The sequence below is a fragment of the Sciurus vulgaris genome (genome assembly GCF_902686455.1).
Source record: "Sciurus vulgaris genome assembly, chromosome: 2".
Lineage (NCBI taxonomy): Eukaryota > Metazoa > Chordata > Mammalia > Rodentia > Sciuridae > Sciurus > Sciurus vulgaris.
In genome coordinates, this window is record NC_136462.1 from 148,829,076 (window position 1) to 148,852,076 (window position 23,001).

Below are 23,001 nucleotides of genomic sequence, written 5' to 3' on the forward strand. Positions count from 1 at the left end.
CTGCCTTAGCCTCCTGCGCCACTGGGATTACAGGCGTGTGCCACCATGCCCGGCTCCTTTTCAGTCTTATTTTGATGTTTACTATCATTAAGACAAAAACAATTTGCATTCTATATGCACAAGTCTGTTTATATACATAAAAAATGGTTCCTTTTGTTTCCCTTTTTAAAAAAATGTTACCTGGCAGCCATCCTGATTAATCCACTTGTGCTGCACTTCATCTCTGGCAGAATCACTGAGGCCAGCATGATAAGCAAGAGCAGCAAGACCATCCTTCTGTAAAGTGTCAGCCATTGTGTCACATTCCCGCCTGGAGAGGCAGTAGATTATCCCTGAGTCATCTGTCAAGAAACCAAAACAGCATTGAGAAATGAAGGCTTTTAACATAAATAACAATATGATTTACATTATGTTCTTAGAAACGTATGAAACATAAACAGATCTCTGTAGTGCACTTACAGTACAGGACAATCACATAGAATAATTCAGGATAGGAATTCACACAATAAGATGAGACTTTTACTTCTGTCCCTGCTAATGCCTTGTGAGATGGACCTGGACTAATCCTAGGCTCTATTTCAAACTGGCTCTAAAAATGGGAACGCTCCCTTATACAAGTTTCAAGGCGACACATGACAATATTTATCAAGAGCTTTAGAAATACCTTTGACCCTGTTTCCTTCTAGGAATATAACCTAGGAAATAAAGTGATATATGGACTTATGCCAAAAGTTTTGTTTATAATTTTAAAAATTAGAAAGATTTTTATGGGAAACATTATAGCAATAATTAAGACACGAGGTTGTGAAATAAAATATATTTTATCAAGTGTTTTCTGAGAAAAAAACATAAACTGACCTATAACATCTTTTAAAAAAAGTGTTTTCTAAGTTATAAAAGGCATGCAGAAATGCTCAAGACGTAGAAACAGAGTTACATGGCAAACTGCTATGAACTTCAGAATTTCATTTTAGTTAGTATAACTCAAAGGCAAACACATTTGGGAGAAGGCACTAAAACAAAGGGTTATATTCATATAATGACAGAAGCCAGAGGAAAGACATTGAAACCAAGAATGATAACAGGTTTGTAGGAGGGAGTATTTAATGTACTTTCTTAAGGTTTATTGTTATCTAACCAAATGAGATTTTATAAATTCTCAAATGAGAGTTACAATATCGTACTCTATAAATAACAAGTTAATGTTATCATAAAGCAAAGAGAAATGTTTAATATGCCATTTTATATATTCTATTGTGGTACTAAAAAGACATCTTTTATTTTTAGACATAATTTATCACATGACTGTACTCACATGGGTGATGCTTTCTGATCCATTCTAAGCAATCAAATGCTACCTTTTTAGGTTTCTTTGGTAACACATAGTATTTCAGATTATGTCTGTTAAAGCTCATGCTGAACCTAAAAGAAGTGCCAAACAAAATTTAGTTATTATGAAAAATATGGATTTATCCTTTGGCATGAATTGAATGTATACCTCAAAATCATTACTCAGGATGAGATATTATTAGAAGGTGGGGCATCTGGGAGAGAATTAGGTCATGAGGGTGAAACTGTGAATGAGATTAGTGCCCTTATAAGAGTAGAGACCTCAATAGTTTTAAGTGTGGCTTTAATGAGAAAAGCACTATCTGGAAACCAGAAAGAGGGACCACACCAGATGGAATCTGCCAGTACCCTGATCCTAGACTTCCCAATATGTACAGCAATGAGAAATAAACTGCTCTTGTCTCAGTCACCTAGCCTATGATATTCTGTTATGTTAGCATGAATGAAATCCAACATCTTCAAAAATTAATACCGAGTTTCAACATTGCAAGCCTAATTAAGTTGAATATCATCACTGGCAGTTTATATAATAGAACACTGAAATGAAGTTAGGTTCAAGGTTAAAGAAAAGAATGGTTGCTGGGTGTGGTAGTACACAACTTCAATCCCAGCAATTCAGGAGACTGAGGCAGGAAGATAGAAAGTTCTAGGACAGCTTGGGCAACTTAGTGAGACCACATCTCAAACTAAAATATAAAATGGGTTGGGGATGTAATTCAGTGGTAAAGCACCCTGGATTTAATCTCCAGTATTGGGAGTAGGGAGAAAGAATAGTGATAAGGAGGGAAAGTCTATGGAATTAGATGATAAAAAATTGGGACTGTAGAAGAAACATTTTCAAGTGTGGGGTATACTTCATGGTAGAGCACAGGCTTAACATGCACAAGGCCCTGGGTCCAATCCCCAGTGTGCTGCATGCACACAGAGTCAGACACATGGAGAAAATACAAGATAAGTCAGAAGCCCAGTCTCCAAGGTAAGGTTGACAAAAATTGGAGATGACTAAAAAATTATTTGAGTGATTAAGAAAATCACAGAGGAAATATACTCTTTTAGGCCACCAATGTTCCCAAATTTTGACTCATGCTAAATAATCTTTATGCACATAAAGAGCTAATCGCAGGGCAACAGAAGGAGCTCTGGATCCCACAGAGAATATGGCTGCCTGACACTGGTGCTCCCCCTTCTCTGGCCTACCACTTTTGGCATCCCATTTCCTCCCTCACACTTCCTCAGGGAGCTCATTCTCTTCATTACCTTCTCTCTTATATTTTTAGATTTTTCTGTGAATTCTTCCCTTTTGTCTCAGAATATGTTTTAGGACCAAAAGCAATAAAAGCTTCTTTTGATTCCAGATTCTATTTCTCCTCTTGCTTTCCTTCCTAAGGCAAATTTCTCAGAAGATCCTTATATCTCCAACCAACTAACCATAAATTGAATTTCAATTCTCATCACTTTCATGCTGACTTGACTTTTCTTCTTCTTTTTTTGTGGTACCAGGGATTGAACCCAGAGGCACTTAACCACTGAGTCACATCCTTAGCCCTTTTTATTTTTTACTTTGATACAGAGCCTTGCTAAGTTGCTGAGGCTGGCTTTGAATTTGCTATCCTCCTGCCTCAGCCTCCTCAGTTGCTGAGAGTACAGGTGAGTGCCACTGCCTAGCCAGCAATACCTTTTCATGCGAATTTGGTATTTGTAGGGGCCATTTTTAGACCTCCTTCTCTCTGAGCTCTCCCTACTCCACCTTGTTGGCTAGCCTTATGGAAAACTCTGCTAACATTCATGACTTCACCTTCTGTGGGAATTTCAACCCTTATGTCTCTGATTTCTCTATCTTCTCCTTTTGCTTACACCTGAAGTGAGAATCAACCCCCACTCCCAATGCCTGGCTTTCTTCTCTTCTGCAATACTTCTTTCAGCAGTCTATTTTAACCTGCACCCAAATATCATTTCAATGAGTCCCAACTCTTGCCCCAGCTTAGACCTCTTTTCAGAGTTCTGAACCACATTCCAACAAATTTTTAGGTCCGTGGTCTAAAATTGGGGCATACATTCCCCTAGGAGTACACGAAGACTTTCTAAGGGTAAATGGGCAAAGATAATTTTAAAGAATCTGAAGTCTCAGTTTTACATGCAGTTAAAGACTGATCTGAGAATACCTCTCCAGATCAGACATTTTGCTGACTAATCTTTTTCCAGTCTTCCCTTTTATAGTTGTCCTCCAGCTTTCTAAATACAAATCAACCAATCCCACTTTGTACCCATTTTGAATTTTACCACCGTGCCTTGTTTCTGGAGGTAAAAACCTCCAGGACACCAAACAAAGCAAACTGAAATATAGTACTGGTGTGGGTGAAACTTTCTTTAATCAAAGCACCAGAAATCCTGGTGGGCTTTCACGTCTTTACGTGTTTTATCTATTTCTATTAAGGTTAAAGAGTAACACTGGAAATGAAGCATCTTGGCCCTCATTGGAGTTCTGACTTCAAATACACTGAAAATAAAGTAGTGAAGTGCAGATGATCTTCACTTTCAGATGCTGTTTCATCTCTGACCACTGTCACTTTTGAAACTATTGTTCAACAACACTTCAAAATCAGCTTTCATTTATATGTACAGAACAGCTGGAATTCAAATGGTAGAGGATTATGTAGCAGATAGCAGACTGTGGCAAAAAAGGGTGGTAGATAAAAGGCTGATATATCCATTGGCTATTTTTTTTGGTGCTGAGGATTAAATCCAGGACCTTGGGGATGCTAAGTATGTGCTCCACCACTGAGCTACACCCTCAACTCCTTCTAAGACTATTTTGATTATTCTTAGGTAATTATTTATAACTGCTGTTACAGCAAAGGAAACTGCAGTTCAAAAAATATATATATATGGCATAAAAGATCTGCCTTACAACAAATACAAATGATGAAGAAAAAGTCTTGAAATTTATTTGAGTTGATTTGGGCTATGGTGCACAAGTCTTCCGCTGATATGAATACTGTAGTAACAATGTACAAGAACGGCCTATGACTTTCTGTCCACTGAAAAATACAGTTTTATCTCAGAAAGTGTTTTATTCATTAAGAAAATGGTTTGGGTCAAAAGGAGAGATAAAAAGTTTAGAAGGATGTGGAATCAGAACCCTCATACTCTGCTGATGATAATGTAAAATGGTGCAAGTGCTCTGGAAAAAAGCATGGTAGTTTCTTTAAAAGATGAAACATAGTCAGGTACAGTGGTGCATGCCTATAATCACGGCAACTTGGAAGGCTGAGGCAGGAGATCACAAGTTCAAGGCCAGTGACAGCAATTTAGTGAGACACTTAGCAGCTTAGCAAGAACTATCTCAAAAGAAAACAAAAACAACAACAAAAAAATGAAATAGGGCTGGGGAGATAGCTCAGTCACTAGAGTGCTTGCCTTGCAAGCACAAGGTCCTGGGTTCGATCCCCAGCACTGCAAAAAAAAAAAAAAAAAAAAAAAAGAAAGAAAGAAAGGACGGATGGACGGACGGACTGGGGATGCATCTCGGTGGTAAAAGATCCCTGGTTTCAATTGCCAACGCCAAAAAAAAAAAAAAAAAAAAAAAAAAAAAAAAAAAAAAAAACAAACCAAACCAAAACAAAACAAAACAAAAGGGGAAACTCAGAGTGACCATACAACCCAACTATTCCACTCCTGGGTATAATACACCCAAGCGAAATGAAAACACATGTCTACATAAAAACTTATACATTTATGTTCATAACAGCTTTATTTATAATAGTCAAAACATGGAAATAACCTCAATATCCACCAATGATAAATAGATAAAAGAGAATGTTATACACCCATACAACAGACTATTATTCAGAAACAAACCTTGAAAACATTATGTCAAGTAAAAGAAGAAAGTCACGAAAGATTACATAGAGTGATTCTGTTTACAGAAACTATCCAGAAGAGGCAAATCTCCATGCAGAAGGTAGATTAGTGGTTGTCCAAGACTGGTAGGGAGATGTGAGGGGCAAGTTTATTGGACTGCTATTGGATAATGGTATTTTTTTTCTTTTTTATTTGTACCAGGGATTGAACACAAGGGTGCTTAACCACTGAACCATATCTCCAGCCCTTTTTAATTTTTTATTTTGAGATAGGTCTCAAAATAGGGCCTTGTTAAGTTGCTGAGGCTGATCTTGAACTTGCAATCCTCCTGTCTCAGCCTCCCAAGCCACTGGGATTATAGGCATGTGCCACTGTATCTGGCAGTTAACAGTGCTTTTGAAGGGTGATAGAATGTTCTAAAACTGTGGTGATGTCACACAACTCCAAATACACCAAACACTGCTGGATTGATCGTAAATATGTGAATGGTAAGATATGTGCATTATATCTCAATAAAATCATTATAAAAAAATCTGGAACGGAATTTGAATTTTTATAAGTGAAAAGACAACTGTTTACTAATTAATTTAGTCAAATAAATTACTTCTAGTAAAAGTAATAAAATGATAGATTAGAACATAAAGCAAATCCAATTAAACCAAGACAACTATCTCTATCACAAAAGTGCTGTAGGTAACTGATGAAGGGTAATATTCACACAATTTGTTATAATGGAAAAGTAAACAGACCCTCAGACTTTATTACAGGTAACAAATCTTACCTGTACTTTGTCCATTAGAAAACAGGATGTTGGGAATTATCAAATATTTAACTAGAGACAGTTCCCACCAATTGATGGATGGATAAATAAAATGTGGACTACAAAGAAATTTTTCAGTGATAGAGAGCTTGGTTAGCTTTGTGAGGCTGTGGATTCCATCCCCAATAGTACATATGAGAAAGTACAGATCAGTGCTACAACATGGATAATCATGCTGGGTTAAAGAAACCAGGTCCAAAAGAGATGGGAGAACAGGAAGTGGCTGCTAGTGAGCACTAGATTTCTTTTTGGGGGCGATGAAAGTGTTCTAAATGTAGATTGTGGGGACAGGTGCAAAATTCTGTCAAAATACAAAAAAACTCACTAAATTGTACCCTATAAATTGGTGAATTTTATCATGTATGAATTATATCACACTGAAGATTTTTTAAAAAACCTTCTGTATTCCACTATATCTTGACTAAGTTTAAACTGAATGCTGCAATTAACATGGTGAATAGTACCAGGTCCAGGGCTTCCAATTTGTGTCATTTGAAAATGAGGTGTGGCAAAAATGCAGTCAACTTGTGCTCAGCTGTGGTTGTTTTGGGAACTGAGACAGTAGTCAAAGGGCTATTTACTAAGTAGTTTATGTGAAATTTTTAAATTTTTATCAGAAATTTTTAAATAAGGAAATATATCTAATTGTGCTGATTGGTTTGGCAATGAAGAATGGGCTTTGCTAATTAGGCTATGTCAGTTATTTTCCATTATTAGAAAGACCTAATCTATAGTCAAGAAGTTTTGACAGTTACATTTAAAAGCATATCACAGCCAGATGTAGTGGGGCATGCTTGTAATCCCAGCAGCTTGGAAGCTGAGGAAGAAGGATTGCAAATTCAAGGTCATTCTCAGCAACTAAGCATGCCCCTAAGCAACTCAGCGAGACCCCAGCTCAAAATTTAAAAAAACAAAAAAACAAAAAACAAACAAACAAAAAAAACGGATGGAAATGTGGCTCAGTGGTTAAGCACCAGGCATTAATGGGTTCATTCCCAATTCCGTTCCCCCCCACCACCAAAAATAAAGCATCTTACAGCTAGAGATATGGCTCAGTGGTACAGCATTTACCTAGCATGTATAAGGCCTTGGGTTCAGCACATACAAACACACACACACACAAAACATAAAGCATTGTCACCAGGCATGGTGGCACATCATGCAATCTCAGTGACTTGGGAGGCTTAGGGAGGAAGATTCCAAGTTTCGAAGCTAGCCTCAGCAACTTAGTGATACCGTCTCAATTTTTCAAAAAAGGGCTGGGAATATATTTCAGTGGTAAAGTACCCCTGGGTTCAATCCCTACTGAAGAAGGAGACAGAAGGAGAGGAAGAAAAAGAAAAAGCATTTTTTTTTGTTTCAAAAACAACATTTTATAAGGTATACTGAAACTAACAGGATTTTGATTTCCCTCTTACAAATATATTGGATATAGGTACAGGATTCTTATTGAAAGATTAACAAAAATACTTCATAGTCATTAGATAAATCCTAGTAAAAACTTTTTAAAGGGTATATTTCCCAGAAAAAGTAGAGTGAATAACTAATGATTTTCTTATTTTGCCCAATAGTTTCCAATTCTTTGCCTCCCATAAAGTCAGACCTAATTGTCAGCTGAAAGAATATTAAAAATAATTTTTGATGATATCATGACATAATTTTGGCATATACTTTAGAAGGAATTCAAAAAATTGAATGGTAGTACTATAATAAAATGCCTTCCACTCCTATCCACATATTTATGTAAGCAACATTTCTCAGTGCTTATAAGAAATAAAAACTGATTCAATTCATCCGTAGATATGTGAACTGAAACACAAATATGATCTTATTAGGAGACATATTCTCAAACTTTATGCTTAAGAATTATTTTAAAAATATACTTAAGGTATCCATTAGTTCAATGTATGGACTAATGATTTTATTTTATTTGGTACTAAGAATTGAACCTAGGGGTACTTTACAACTGAGCTACAGCCCTAGTCCTTTTTATTTTGAGATAGGATCTGGCTAAGTGGTCAAGGCTGGCCTTGAACTTGCAATCCTCCTGCCTCAGCCTCTCAAGTTGCTGAGATTACAGGTGTGAGCCATTGTGTTCAGCATGACTAATGATTTTAATAATTCAATCCAGATGAAAATTTTGGTATAAGATTAGAAGACAAATTTTAATTTATATATATATTTTTCCTTACAGGTAAGAATGACAAAGTAAGCAAAAATATTTCATATACAAAATAAATTAACTTAGGATAAAATTCTGGGGGGGGAAATGAAAATATGAGTTCAAAGAAAAATGAGAAAAGTGTAAAATACCTGCCTACCAAAGAGGTAAACTTTCCCCCTGCTATTTCTTCATCCTCTTCCTCCCCCTTGTCCTATAAAGAACTGAAAACTTGAGTTATTAAAATACAAACAAGGTATTAAAGTCGGATGGTGGTCTACAGGGAGGTTGCGTTCCTTGTCGCTCCAAAACTCGGGTTTCCAGCCTAGGATATCTGTTTCTTGGCAAGGCAGTTTTTGCAGTTTATCGATCCCCTGCTGTTTACCCCATTTATCTACTGGGATCACCTGCAGTCTGCCAGCATATCGACTACATTTTTTTTTTTTGTGGTGCCAGGAATAGAACCCAGGACCTTGCGCATGCAAAGCAAGCACTCTACCAACAGCCATATCCCCAGACCTCGACTACTTTTTGAGTGCAGATTGCTCACTGTCTGGCCCCTACCATCTGCCATTTGCCTGCTGCTTGCCTATCCACCGCCTGCCTTTCACCTATCTATCACCCATCGTCCGAGGTTCACCTCCCTATCGTCTGACAGCAGTCAGCAAACTGACCACAGACCACCAGTGTAGCCCCAGCTGCCTGTTGTCTGGAAGTGCACTGTCACAGTACCTGCAGGTTTAGTTACACGTGACTGCCGCCATTTTGAGACAATAGCCAGGACTTGTAGGACACCTGGCCGGACTGACTGAGCCCGGTATCCAGGATCCCTCAGCCCTACCCATCACTCCCTGCCTCCGGAGCCCTAACATTGACTGACTGCTCCCCAACACCAGAACCCCCAGACCAACTGACTGCGCCCTACCACTGGGACTCCCAGACCGAATGACTGCACTCCGCCTCCAGGATCCTGCAACCAGACAGACAACACCCTACCTCCAGGAACCCTGCCCAACCAACCGCATCCTGCCTCCAGGACGTCCATCACGTCCACACCCCAAGGTGCAGCTCCCCATTTGCCAACACATTTGGAAGCCAGAGTGGCCATCTTGGATAATCCTGGAAGCCATATCTCCCATCTTTAGGTGAGGCAAATCCCATCCTGAGACACCTGCTGGAGACTGGAAGCTCATTGTTAGGTACCTCTCATGCATCAGGCTACTGAACACTGGGAGGTTTGACTACTATATGACTGTTATAGTGTAGATTTTCTTTTTTCTCATTATTGAAAAATTTTAAGTTTTTCTTTCTTTACCTTTCTCGCTCTCTTTTCCTTTTGTTTACCTGTTCCCTCAGAGTCTCTTTCTCCCTTTTCCCATGCTAACAATTGACTTTTGATTATACTCTCACACTTTCTATGATCTAGAACTTCTATATATTCTTTTCTTATCCCGTTAACAGCTACAACCTACAACCCTCTACATCCTCTTTGTCCTCCATTAGAAACTGTAGACCTTATTGCAAATCTATTTGTTATACTGAAGATAATACCTGAACTAATTCTGTTTATTATGACAATATTGCTATTGTCCTCATAGGGGCTATTTGGTTTTGGGTTGCATACTGTCTGAACTGGGCACTGCTAATACTGATCTCCCCCTTAAAGAAAAGGTTTTGGAAACCTATAAGGTCACTATAAGCCTATAGGGGGAAATCTGCAATACCCCAGATCTGCACTGCTAGAGGGGAAGGCACATGAACAACATGAAAAAACAAGGGAAGAAAATGATCCAAACAAATCTAGATTCTATATTAATAGAATCCAGTCACAGTATGATAGAAGAAATGTCAGAAAAGGACTTCAGATTATACATGATTAAGGTGATTCGTGAAGCAAAGGATGAGATAAGAGAGCCAATGCAGGTAATGAATGATCATACCAATAAGCAGTTGAAAGAGCACCTGCAGGAAGCAAAAGATCATTTCAACAGAGAGATTCTCAAAAAAAAAACAAACAAATGGAAATCTTTGAAATGAAGGAAACAATAAATCAAATAAAAAGCTCAATGGAAAGCATCACCAATAGATTAGACCACTTGGAAGACAGAACCTCAGACAATGAGACAAAATATTAAATCTTGAAAATAAAATTGCCCAAACAGAGAAGATGATAAGAAATCATGAACAGAATCTCCAAGAACTATGGGACATCATGAAAAGACCAAATTTAAGAATTATTGGGATTGAGGAAGGCACAGAGAAACAAACCAAAGGAATGAACAACCTATTCAATGAAATAATATCAGAAAATTCCCCAAGCCTGAGGAATGAAATGGAAAATCAAATACAAGAGGCTTACAGAACACCAGATGCACAAAATCACAACAGATCCACACCAAGACACATTATAATGAAAATGCCTAACATACAAAATAAAGATAGGATTTTGAAGGCTGTGAGAGAAAAGCAGCAGACTACATACAGAGGAAAACCAATATGGATATCAGCAGATTTCTCAGCTCAGACTCTAAAAGCTTGAAGGGCCTGGAACAACATATTTCAAGCTCTGAAAGAACATGGTTGTCAACCAAGAATCCTATACCCAGCAAAACTAACCTTCATATTTGAAGATGAAGTAAAATCCTTCCATGATAAACAAAAGTTAAAAGAATTTACAAATAGAAGCCAGCGGTGACCTCCGGCCCGCAAGCAGCCTCTGGGACCAGGGCAAGGCAGCCAGAGACCTCTCCAGGTGGACCTGCCCCTGGCCCCCCCAGCCGCAGGCTTTTTCCACGGGCGATCCAAGATGGCGGATTAGAGGGTGACTGCATCTCCAGTCGCTCCAGAACCCAGGATTCAAGAAGGGGAGGCACTGAGAGACTCGGACTAAATAGAGCCTCGGGGTGAGTCTCCCCCCACCCGGCGAAGCGCTGCCCGGGCGGCAGGCCCGGATTCGGGTGGCTTATTAGAGTAGGGCAGAGCAGCTAGAGTCCTCCCCAGGCGGCCCTGTGCACTCTGGCGGTGGGCTCCTCCCACAGGGCCAGATTCTCCAGCATCTCGGAGCAGGCCCCCCAGTGAGAGACTTTCTGCACAGAACCAATCTTCAAGTCCCTAAACCACGGCGGCGAGTTCCTGCCCACAGGTTGCTTCAGGGACCAGGACAGGGCAGCCAGGGACTTCCCCAAGCAGCCTGCAGCCCGGCCCCCTCTGGCGGGAAGGGGCTTTCCAGGCTAGCTTCTCGGTGCAGACCCCCCAGTGAGAGCCTTTCCGCACAGAGCCAGCTACAAGTCCGGGAACCAGTAGAGGACTAGGGGCAGCTTTCCTTGGAAGCACTGCATTATCAAGTTACTCCAAGACTTCAGGCTACTGAAGGCAGGAAGGTGATACACTGGAAATCTACAGGGACAATATAAGCCAATAGAAGAATTCTGCAACATCACGAAGACCCACTGACATCTGATCAATATGAGAAAACAAGGGAAGAAAATGTCCCAAACAAACCTAGATACTATATCAATAAAACCCAATGACAGCACAGCGGAAGAAATGTCAGAAAGGGAGTTCAGAATGTACATAATTAAAACAATCAGGGAAGCAAACGAGGAGATGAAAGAGCAAATGCAGGCATTGAAGGAGGAGATGAAAGAGCAAATGCAGGCATTAAATGATCGCACCAATCAACAGTTAAGGAGCAAATATGGGAAGCAAGAGATCATTTCAATAAAGAGTTAGAGATATTGAAAAAAAACCAAACAGAAATCCTTGAAATGAAGGAAACAATAAACCAAGTTAAAAACTCCATAGAAAGCATAACCAATAGGATAGAATACCTGGAAGACAGAACCTCAGATACTGAAGACAAAATATTTAATCTTCAAAACAAAGTTGACGAAACAGAAAAGATGGTAAGAAATCATGAACAGAATCTACAAGAATTATGGGATATCATGAAAAGGCCAAATTTAAGAATTATTGGGATTGAGGAAGGCTTAGAGAAACAAACCAAAGGAAAGAACAATCTATTCAATGAAATAATATCAGAAAATTTCCCAAATCTGAAGAATGAAATGGAAAACCAAGTACAAGAGGCTTATAGGACTCCAAATATACAAAATTACAACGGACCCACACCAAGGCACATTATTATGAAAATACCTAACATACAAAATAAAGCCAGAATTTTAAAGGCCGCGAGAGAAAAGAACCAAATTACATTCAGGGGGAAACCAATACGGATATCAGCAGATTTTTAAATCCAGACCCTAAAAGCTAGAAGGGCCTGGAACAACATTTACCAAGCCCTGAAAGAAAATGGATGCCAACCAAGAATCTTATACCCAGCAAAACTTACTTTCAGATTTGACGATGAAATAAGATCCTTCCATGATAAAAAAAAAGCTAAAGGAATTTACAAAAAGAAAGCCAGCATTGCAGAACATTCTCAGAAAAATATCCCATGAGGAAGAGATGAAGAACAACGATGCAAATCAGCAATGGGAGGGACTAGACTAAAGGAATAGCCAAATAAAGGGGAAACCAAATCATGTCAAAAAACAAAAATGAGTCAAATGACTGGGAATACAAATCATATCACAATAATAACCCTGAATGTTAACGGCCTGAACTCATCAATCAAAAGACATAGACTGGCAGAATGGATTAAAGAGAAAAATCCAACAATTTGCTGCCTGCAAGAGACTCATCTCATAGAAAGAGATACCCATAGACTGAAGGTGAAAGGATGGGAAAAAACATACCATGCACACGGACACAGCAAAAAAGCTGGAGTACCCATCCTCATTTCAGATAATGTGGACTTCAAGCCAAGACTAGTCAGAAGGGATAAAGAAGGACATTACATACTGCTTAAGGGAAGCATAAATCAGCAAGATATAATAATCATAAATATCTATGCCCCGAACACTGGCTCATCCATGTACGTCAAACAAATCCTTCTCAATTCCAGAAATCAAATAGACCACAATACAATAATACTAGGCGATTTTAACACACCTCTCTCACTGCTGGATAGATCGTCCAAACAAAAATTGAATAAAGAAACCATAGATCTCAATAACACAATCAACAATTTAGACTTAACCGACTTATATAGAATATACCATCCAACAAAGAACGAATACACTTTCTTCTCAGCAGCATGGATCCTTCTCTAAGATAGACCATGTTTTATGCCACAAAGCCACTGTTAGCAAATACAAGAAGATAGAAATACTACTTTGTACTCTATCAGATCATAATGGATTGAAATTAGAAATAAATGACAGAATAAAAAACAGAAACTTCTCCAATACTTGGAGATTAAATAATACACTACTATACGATGAATGGATAACAGAAGACATCAGGAGGGAAATAAAACAATTCTTAGAAGTAAATAAGAACAAAGACACATCATATCAAAATCTCTGGGACACTATGAAAGCAGTACTTAGAGGAAGATTTATTTCATGGGGCGCATTCAACAAAAAGAAGTAGAAATCAACAAATAAACGACTTAACACTACAGCTCAAAGCCCAGAAAAAGAAGAGCAGACCAACACCAAAAGTAGTAGAAGACAGGAAATAGTTAAAATCAGAGCCAAAATCAACGAAATTGAAACAAAAGAAATAATCGGAAAAACTAACAAAATAAATAGTTGGTTCTTTGAAAAAATAAACAAAATTGATAGACCCTTAGCCACACTAACGAAGAGAAAGAGGGAGAAAACTCAAATTACTAAAATTTGGAATGAACAAGGAAACATCACAACAGACACGAGTGAAATACAAAACATAATTAGAAGCTATTTTGAAAATCTATACTCCAACAAAACAGAAAACCTCGGAGACATCAACAAGTTTCTAGAAACATATGAATTACCTAAACTGAACGAGGAGGACATACACAACTTAAATAAATCAATTTAAAGCAATGAAATAGAAGAGGTCATCAAAAGCCTACCAACAAAGAAAAGTCCGGGACCAGATGGGTTCTCAGCCGAGTTCTACAAAACCTTTAAAGAAGAGCTCATTCCAATACTTCTCAAAGTATTCCATAAAATAGAAGAGGAGGGAACCCTCCCAAACTCATTCTATGATGCCAATATCACCCTGATACCTAAACCAGACAGAGACACATGAAGGAAAGAAAATTTCAGACCAATATCCTTAATGAACATCGATGCAAAAATTCTCAACAAAATTTTAGCAAATCGCATACAAAAATATATTAAAAAGATAGTGCACCACGATCAAGTGGGTTTCATCCCAGGGATGCAAGGTTGGTTCAACATCTGGAAATCAATAAATGTCATTCACCATATCAACAGACTAAAAGTTAAGAATCACATGATAATTTCAATAGATGCAGAAAAAACATTTGATAAAATACAGCATCCCTCCATGCTCAAAGCACTAGAAAAAATAGGGATAGTGGGAACATTCCTTAACATTGTAAAGGCCATCTACGCTAAGCCCATGGCCAATATCATTCTAAATGGTGAAAAACTGAAAGCATTCCCCCTAAAAACTGGAACAAGACAGGGATGCCCTCTTTCCCCACTTCTATTCAATATCGTTCTCGAGACTCTAGCCAGAGCAATTAGACAAACCAAAGAAATTAAAGGGATACGAATTGGAAAAGAGGAACTCAAACTATCACTGTTCGCTGATGACATGATTATATATTTAGAGGAACCTGGAAATTCCACCAGAAAACTCTTAGAACTCATAAGTGAATTCAGTAAAGTAGCAGGTTACAAGATCAATGCTCATAAATCCAATGCATTTTTATACATAAGTGATGAATCTTCAGAAAGAGAAATTAGGAAAACTACCCCATTCACAATAGCATCGAAAAAAAATAAAATACTTGGGAATCAATCTCACAAAAGAGGTGAAAGACCTCTACAATGAGAACTACAGAACACTAAAGAAAGAAATTAAAGAAAACCTTAGAAGATGGAAAGATCTCCCATGTTCTTGGATAGGAAGAATTAATATTGTCAAAATGGCCATACTACCAAAAGTGCTATACAGATTCAATGCAATTCCAATTAAAATCCCAATGATGTACCTTACAGAAATAGAGCAAGCAATTATGAAATTCACCTGGAAGAATAAGAAACCCAGAATAGCTAAAGCAATCCTCAGTAGAAAGAGCGAAGCAGGGGGTATCACAATACCAGATCTTCAACTCTATTACAAAGCAATAGTAACAAAAACGGCATGGTATTGGTACCAAAATAGACAGGTAGATCAATGGTACAGAATAGAGGACATGGACACAAAGCCAAATAAATACAATTTTCTCATACTAGACAAAGGGGCCAAAAATATGCAATGGAGAAAAGATAGCCTCTTCAACAAATGCTGCTGGGAAAACTAGAAATCCATATGCAACAGAATGAAACTAAATCCCTATTTTTCACCCTGCACAAAACTCAACTCAAAATGGATCAAGGACCTCGGAATCAGACCAGAGACCCTGCATCTTATAGAAGAAAAAGTAGGTCCAAACCTTCAACTTGTTGGCTTAGGATCAGACTTCCTTAACAGGGCTCCCATAGCACAAGAAATAAAAGCTAGAATCAACCACTGGGATAGATTCAAACTAAAAAGCTTTCTCTCAGCAAAGGAAACTATCAGTAATGTGAAGAGAGAGCCTACAGAGTGGGAGAATATCTTTGCCACTCGTACTTCAGATAGAGCGCTAATTTCCACAATCTATAAAGAACTCAAAAAACTACACCAAGAATACAAATAACCCAATCAACTAATGGGCTAAGGAAATGAACAGACACTTCACAGAAGAAGATGTACAAGCAATCAACAGATATATGAAAAAATGTTCAACATCTCTAGTAATAAGAGAAATGCAAATCAAAACTACCCTAAGATTTCATCTCACCCCAATTAGAATGGCGATTATCAAGAACACAAGCAACAATAGGTGTTGGCGAGGATGTGGGGAAAAAGGTACACTCATACATTGCTGGTGGGGTTGCAAATTAGTGCAGCCACTCTGGAAAGCAGTATGGAGATTCCTCAGAAAGCTTGGAATGGACCCACCATTTGACCCAGCTATCCTACTCCTTGGCCTATACCCAAAGGACTTAAAATCAGCATACTACAGAGATACAGCCACATCAATGTTCATAGCTGCTCAATTCACTATAGCCAGATTGTGGAACCAACCTAGATGCCCTTCAGTTGATGAATGGATAAAGAAACTGTGGCATATATATACAATGGAATATTACTCTGCCATGAAGAATGATAAAATTATGGCATTTGCAGGCAAATGGATGAAATTGGAGGATATCATGCTAAGTGAGATAAGCCAATCTCAAAAAACTAAAGGACGAATGATCTCGCTGATAAGCGGATGAGGACATATAAGGGGGGGTAGGAGGGGATAGCTTTAGGGTTAGGGTTAGGTTTAGGGTTAGGGATAAGGAGGGTGGTAAGAATGGAGGAAGGAAGGACTGAATAGAGGGAAAAGAAGGGTGGTAGGGGTGGAGGGAAGGGAAAAAAATAACAATGAATCAAACAACATTGCCCTATGTAAATTTATGATTTTTAATTAAAATAAATAAATAAATAAATAAATAAATAAATTTACAAATAGAAATCCTGCACTACAGAATATTCAACAAAATATTCCACGAGGAGAAAATGAAAAACAACAATGTAGGTCAGCAAAGGGAGGAACTACCTTAAAGGAAAAACCAATGAAAGGAGAAACCAAGTCAAGTTAAAAACCAAAAATAAGCCCAAATAACTGGGAATACAAATCATATCTCAATAATAACCCTGTACGTTAATGGCCTAAAGTCATCAACCAAAAGACAGAGACTGGCAGAATGGATTAAAAAGAAAGACCCAACGATATGCTGCCTTCAAGAGATTCATCTCATAGAAAAAGACATTCACAGACTAAAGGTGGAAGGATGGGGAAAAACCTACCACACACACAGACTCAGTAAAAAAGCAGGGGTTTCCATTCTTATTTCAGACAAAGTGGACTTCAAGCCCAAGTTAGTCAGAAGGGATAAAAGAAGGACATTTCATAGTGCTTAAGGGAATCATAAATCAGGAAGACATAACAATCTTAAATATTTATGCCCCAAACAACGGTACATCCATGTATATCAAACAAATCCTTCTCAATTCCAGGAATCAAATAGACAACAACACAAAAATTCTGGGTGACTTTAACACACTGCTGTCACCCCTGGATAGATCTTCCAAACAAAAACTAAACAAAGAAACTATAGAACTCAATAACACAATCAATAACTAACACTTAACAGACATATATAGAATACTTCATCCATCAATGAGCGAATTCATTTCCTCCTCAGCAGCACATGGAACCTTCTCAAAAATAGACCGTATGTTATGCCAAAAGCAGTCCTTAGTAAATGCAAAAAAAATAGAGATACTGCCTTGTGTTCTATCAGATCTTAATGGTATGAAATTAGAAATCAATAACAAAATTAAAAACAGAAATTACTCCAACACCTGGAGACTAAATAATATGCTACTGAATGAAACACTGATAACAGAAAACATCAGGGAGGAGATAAAAAAAATTCTTAGAGGTAAATGAGAATGAGGATACAACATACCAAAACCTCTGGGACACTATGAAAGCAGTACTAAGAGGAAAATTCATTGCATGGAGTACATTCAAGAAAAGAATAAAAAGTCAACAACTAAAGGACCTAACATTACAGCTCAAAGCCCTAGAAGAAGAACAGAACAACACCAAAAGTAATAGAAGACAAGAAATAATTAAAATCAGAGCTGAAATCAATGAAATTGAAACAAAAGAAACAATTCAAAAAATTAACAAAACAAAAAGTTGGTTCTTTGAAAAAGTAAACAAAATAGACAAACCCTTAGCCACACTAACAAAGAGAAGGAGAAAATGCAAATTACTAAAATTCGTGATGAAAAAAGAAATATGGGCTGGGGAGATAGCTCAGCTGGTAGAGTGCTTGTCTTACAAGCACAAGGCCCTGAGTTTGATCCCCAGTACCACAAAAAGAAAAAAAAAAAAAAAAAAAAAAAAGGAAATATGACAGACACCACTGAAATACATAACATAATGAGAAGTTACTTTGAAAATCTATATTCCAACAAAATAGAAAATACTGAAGACATCGACAAATTTCTAGAGACATGATCCTCCCAAACTGAACCAGGAGGACATACACAACTTAAACAGATCAATATCAAGCAATGAAATAGCTTGATATTTCATCAAAAGCCTACCATCCAAGAAAAGCCCAGGACCAGACGGATTCTCAGCCAAGTTCTATAATATCTTCAAAGAAGAACTCATTCCAATACTTCTCAAAGTATTCCAGGAATTAGAAAAGGAGGGTACCCTACCAAACTCATTCTATGAAGCTAATATCACCCTCATACCCAAACCAGGCACAGACACATCAAGGAAAGAAAATTTTAGACCGATATCCTTGATGAATATAGATGCAAAGATCCTTAACAAAATACTGGCAAACCGTATTCAAAAACATATTAAGAAGATAGTGCACCACGATCAAGTGGGGTTCATTCCGGGAATGCAAGGTTGGTTCAACACCCATAAATCAATAAATGTAATCCATCATGTCAACAGACCTAAGGATAAGAATCATATGGTTATTTCAATTGACGCAGAAAAAGCGTTTGACAAAATACAACACCCCTTCATGCTCAAAATGCTAGAAAAAATAGGGATAGTAGGAACATACCTAAACATTATAAAGGCAATTTATGCTAAGCTCACGCCAACATCATTCTTAATGGAGAAAAACTGAAAGCAATCCCTTTAAAAATGGGAACAAGACAGGGATGCCCTCTTTCCCCACTTCTATTCAACATTGTACTTGAAATACTAGCCAGAGCAATTAGACAGACTAAAGAAATTAAAGGGATACGAATAGGAAAAGAGGAACTCAAGTCATCACTATTTGCTGATGACATGATTCTCTATTTAGAGGACCCAAAAAACTCCTCCAGAAAACTTCTAGACCTCATCAATGAATTCAGCAAAATAGCAGGATATAAACTCAACACACATAAATCTAAAGCATTTTTATACATAAGTGATGAAACACTTGAAAGGAAAATGAAAACAACTTCATATGCAATAGCATCAAAAAAAAAAAAACCAAACCAAACCAAACCAAAACAAAACAAAACGTGGGACTCAATCTAACCAAAGAGGTGAAAGATCTCTATAATGAAAACTACAAAACACTGAAGAAAGAAATTGAGGGAGATCTTAGAAGATGGAAAGATCTCCCATGTTCTTGGATAGGCAGAATTAATATTATCAAAATGGTCATACTTCCAAAGGCACTATACAGATTTAATGCAATTCCAATTAAAATCCCTATGACATTTCTCAGAAACAGATAAAGCAATCATGAAATTCATCTGGAAGAACAAAAGACCCAGAATAGCCAAAGCAATCCTGGGCAGGAAGAGTGATGCAGGAGGTATCACAATACCAGACCTTAAACTCTACTATAGAGCAATAGTAACAAAAACAGCATGGTATTGGCACCAAAATAGACAGGTAGATCAATGGTACAGGATAGAAGACGCAGAGACATACCCATATAAGTACAGTTATCTCATACTAGACAAAGATGCCAAAAACTTACAATGGAGAAAAGCTAGCCTCTTCAACAAATGGTGCTGGGAAAACTGGAAATCCATATGCAGTAAAATGAAATTAAACCCCTATGTCTCACCCTGTACAAAACTCAACTCAAAAAGGATCAAGGATCTACGAATTAGGTTTGAGATCCTCCACCTAACAGAAGAAAAGTAGGCCCGAATTTCCATCACATTGGCTTAGGGCCATATTTCCTTAACAAGATCCCCATAGCACAAGAAATTTAAAGCAAGAATCAATAAATGGGATAGATTCAAACTAAAAAGTTTTTTTCTCAGCACAGGAAACAATCAATAATGTGAAAAGAGAGCCTATAGAGTGGGAGAAAATCTTTTCCACATATACTTCAGACAGACCACTAATTTCCAAAGTTTATAAAGAACTTAAAAACTTTACACCCAAATTCAAAGAACCCAATCAATAAATGGGCTAAGGAAACGGGCAAACACTTCACAGAAGAAGGTATACAGGTGATCAACAAATATATGAAAAAGTGCTCATCATCCCTAGTAATTAGAGAAATGCAAATTAAAACAACTCTAAGAGTTCATCTTAACTCCAATTGGAATGACTATTATCAAGAACACAAGCAATGATAAGTGTTGACATGGATGTGGGGAAAAAGGCACACTCATACATTGCTGGTGGAGTTGCACACTAGTGCAGCCACTCTGGCAAGCAATATGGAGATTCCTCAGAAAACTTGGAATGAACCCACCGTTTGACCCAGCTATCCCACTCCTTGGTTTATACCGAAAGGACTTAAAATCAGCATACTACAGTGATGCAGCCACATCAATGTTCATAGCTCAATTCACAATAGCTAGATTGTGGAAACAACCTAGGTGCCCATCAATTGATGAATGGATAAAGAAACTGTGGCATATATATATGCAAAGGAATATTACTTAGTCATAAAGAAGAATAAATTTATGGCATTTGCTGGTACATGGATGAAGTTGGAAAATATCATGCTAAGTGAAACAGGCCAAGCCCAAAAAACCAAAAGCTCAATGTTTTCTCTTATAAGTGCATGACAATATATAATGAGGGGTGGGGGTGGCGGGGGGAAGAGAAGAATGAAGGAACTTTGGATAGTGTAGAGGAAAAAGGGGTGGGAGGGGGTGGCGATGGAGAAACAGTAGAATGAAACAGACAGTATTACCCTATATATATATGTATGATTACATGAATGGTGTGAATCTACATTGAGTACAACCATAGAAATGAAAGTTGTACCCCCTTTGTGTACAATGAATCAAAATGTAATCTGTAAAAATAAAACATATTTTAATTAAAAAAATACATTGGAGTGGTAGAGCAGCAAGGGTTATAAAAAACAGAAAAACAAAACAAAAAAAAAAAAACCAAAAAAAAAAAACAAAAACCAGAGCTGGGATGCAGCTTAGTGGTATAATACTTGCCTAACATGCCCATGGTCCCCACAAATAAACAAAAACCTAGAGACTGCATTTGGCATAATTGTGTAGAAAAAAGTTAAAAACAGTGCCTGTTACAAAAAGGAAAAAATGCCAGGCATGGTGGTGCACACCTATAATCCCAGCAACTCTGGAGGCTGAAGCCTGAGGATCACAAGTTTAAAGCCAGTCTCAGTAACTTAGCAGGGCCCTAAACAACTTAGTAAGACCCTGTTCCCCCCCAAAATAAAAAAATTAAAATATATATATATATTCTTGCCCTTGAGTATGGTCATTAGTGCTATAAAAAAGTGGTATTAGGAGCTGGGATTGTAGCTCAGTGGTAGAGTTCTTGGCCTACCACCTATGAGGCACTGGGTTGGATCCTCAGCACCACATAAAAATAAATAAGTAAAATAAAGGAATTGTGTCCATCTATAGCAACCAAAAAAAAAAAAAAAAAAATTAAAGAAAAAAGTGGTATTGCAAAGAAAGTATTTTAGGCTGGAACCAAACAACTTAAATCTGGAAGAAATCCAAACTGCTTTGGTTCTTGTTTTAGATCAGATAATTTAGAATCAGTTTAATCTGCAAAGGCCTTTGCAGCTATCTTAATCTCATGACCTCTTTCATATCCTTCACATGGAACTTTCAGTTCTGCTCTTAACTCTGTGAGAGATACTGTTGTTATTTTTACTTCTTACACTATTTATAGAGTCAACTGGTCTTTTTTTTTTTTTTTTTTTTTTTAAGAGAGGGTCTTGCTATTTTGCTCAGGCTGGCCCTGAATTCCTGGGTTCAAGTGATCTTCCTGAGTAGCAAGGACTACAGGCATGCACCACCACACCAGGCTTTATGTCTTTCGTTTTTCCTTTTCCTTTCTTTCTTCTTCTTTTTTAAAAAATAGGGTCTTGCTATGTTGCCCAGGTGAATCTCAAACTCATGACCCCAAGTGTGATCCTTCTGTCTTGGCCTCCTGAGGAGCTGAACTACACGTGTGCCACCGTATCATTTGTCTATTTTCAAATGAACAAAATTTGTACTTTAAAAATTTGCCTCAATATTCTGTTTTGTCATTACTTCTTTTGGCATTCCACATTAATGTCTATTCCTCAAACTCAAAGCACATGCTAATAAATTAGAAGGAAAAAATATTTAGACCTTGGTTCACCAATGCACGTGTGTCTGTGTGTGTGTGTGTGTGTGTGTGTGTGTGGTACCTAGGATTGAACCCAGAGGCATTTACCACTGAGTCACATCCCCAGACATTTTTATTTTTCATTTTGAGACAGGGTCTCACTAAGTTGCTTAGGGCCTCACTAAGTTGTTGAAGTTGGCTTTGAACTTCCAATCTTCCTGCCTCAGCCTTCCGAGCTGTTGGGACTACAGGAGTGCACCAAGTCCAGCACCATACATGAATGTTAAATATTTGCTGAGTGAATGAACCCAATGAAGAATGCAAGACTCCTCAAACTCAGGTAGAGATACAAAATAATCCAGGACAACTTGGATCCACATATGTGAATAATTTTTGAGGGGGTACTGGAAATTGAACCCAGGGGCACTTAACCACTGAGTCACATTCCCAGTCCTTTTTATTTTGAGACAGGGTCTTGCTAATTGCTTAGGTCTCACTGAGTTTGGCCTCAAACTTACAATCGTCCAGCTTCAGCATGATGAGTTGCTTGGATTATAG

General features: G+C 37.8%; 1 protein-coding gene across 3 annotated transcripts in view; it reads right to left on the bottom strand.

Annotated features, from left to right (window-relative positions):
* Positions 1-23,001, bottom strand: part of BLM (BLM RecQ like helicase) — a gene marked incomplete at its 5' end in the record, with an annotated part of 85,589 nt that overhangs the window by 27,046 nt on the left and 35,542 nt on the right. For all 3 annotated transcript variants that reach the window (XM_079126793.1, XM_079126792.1, XM_079126794.1), the window contains 2 exons: positions 181-341; positions 1,316-1,422. In XM_079126793.1, the coding sequence (XP_078982919.1) occupies positions 181-341; positions 1,316-1,422 (268 nt within the window). The remainder of the gene's footprint in view (positions 1-180; positions 342-1,315; positions 1,423-23,001) is intronic.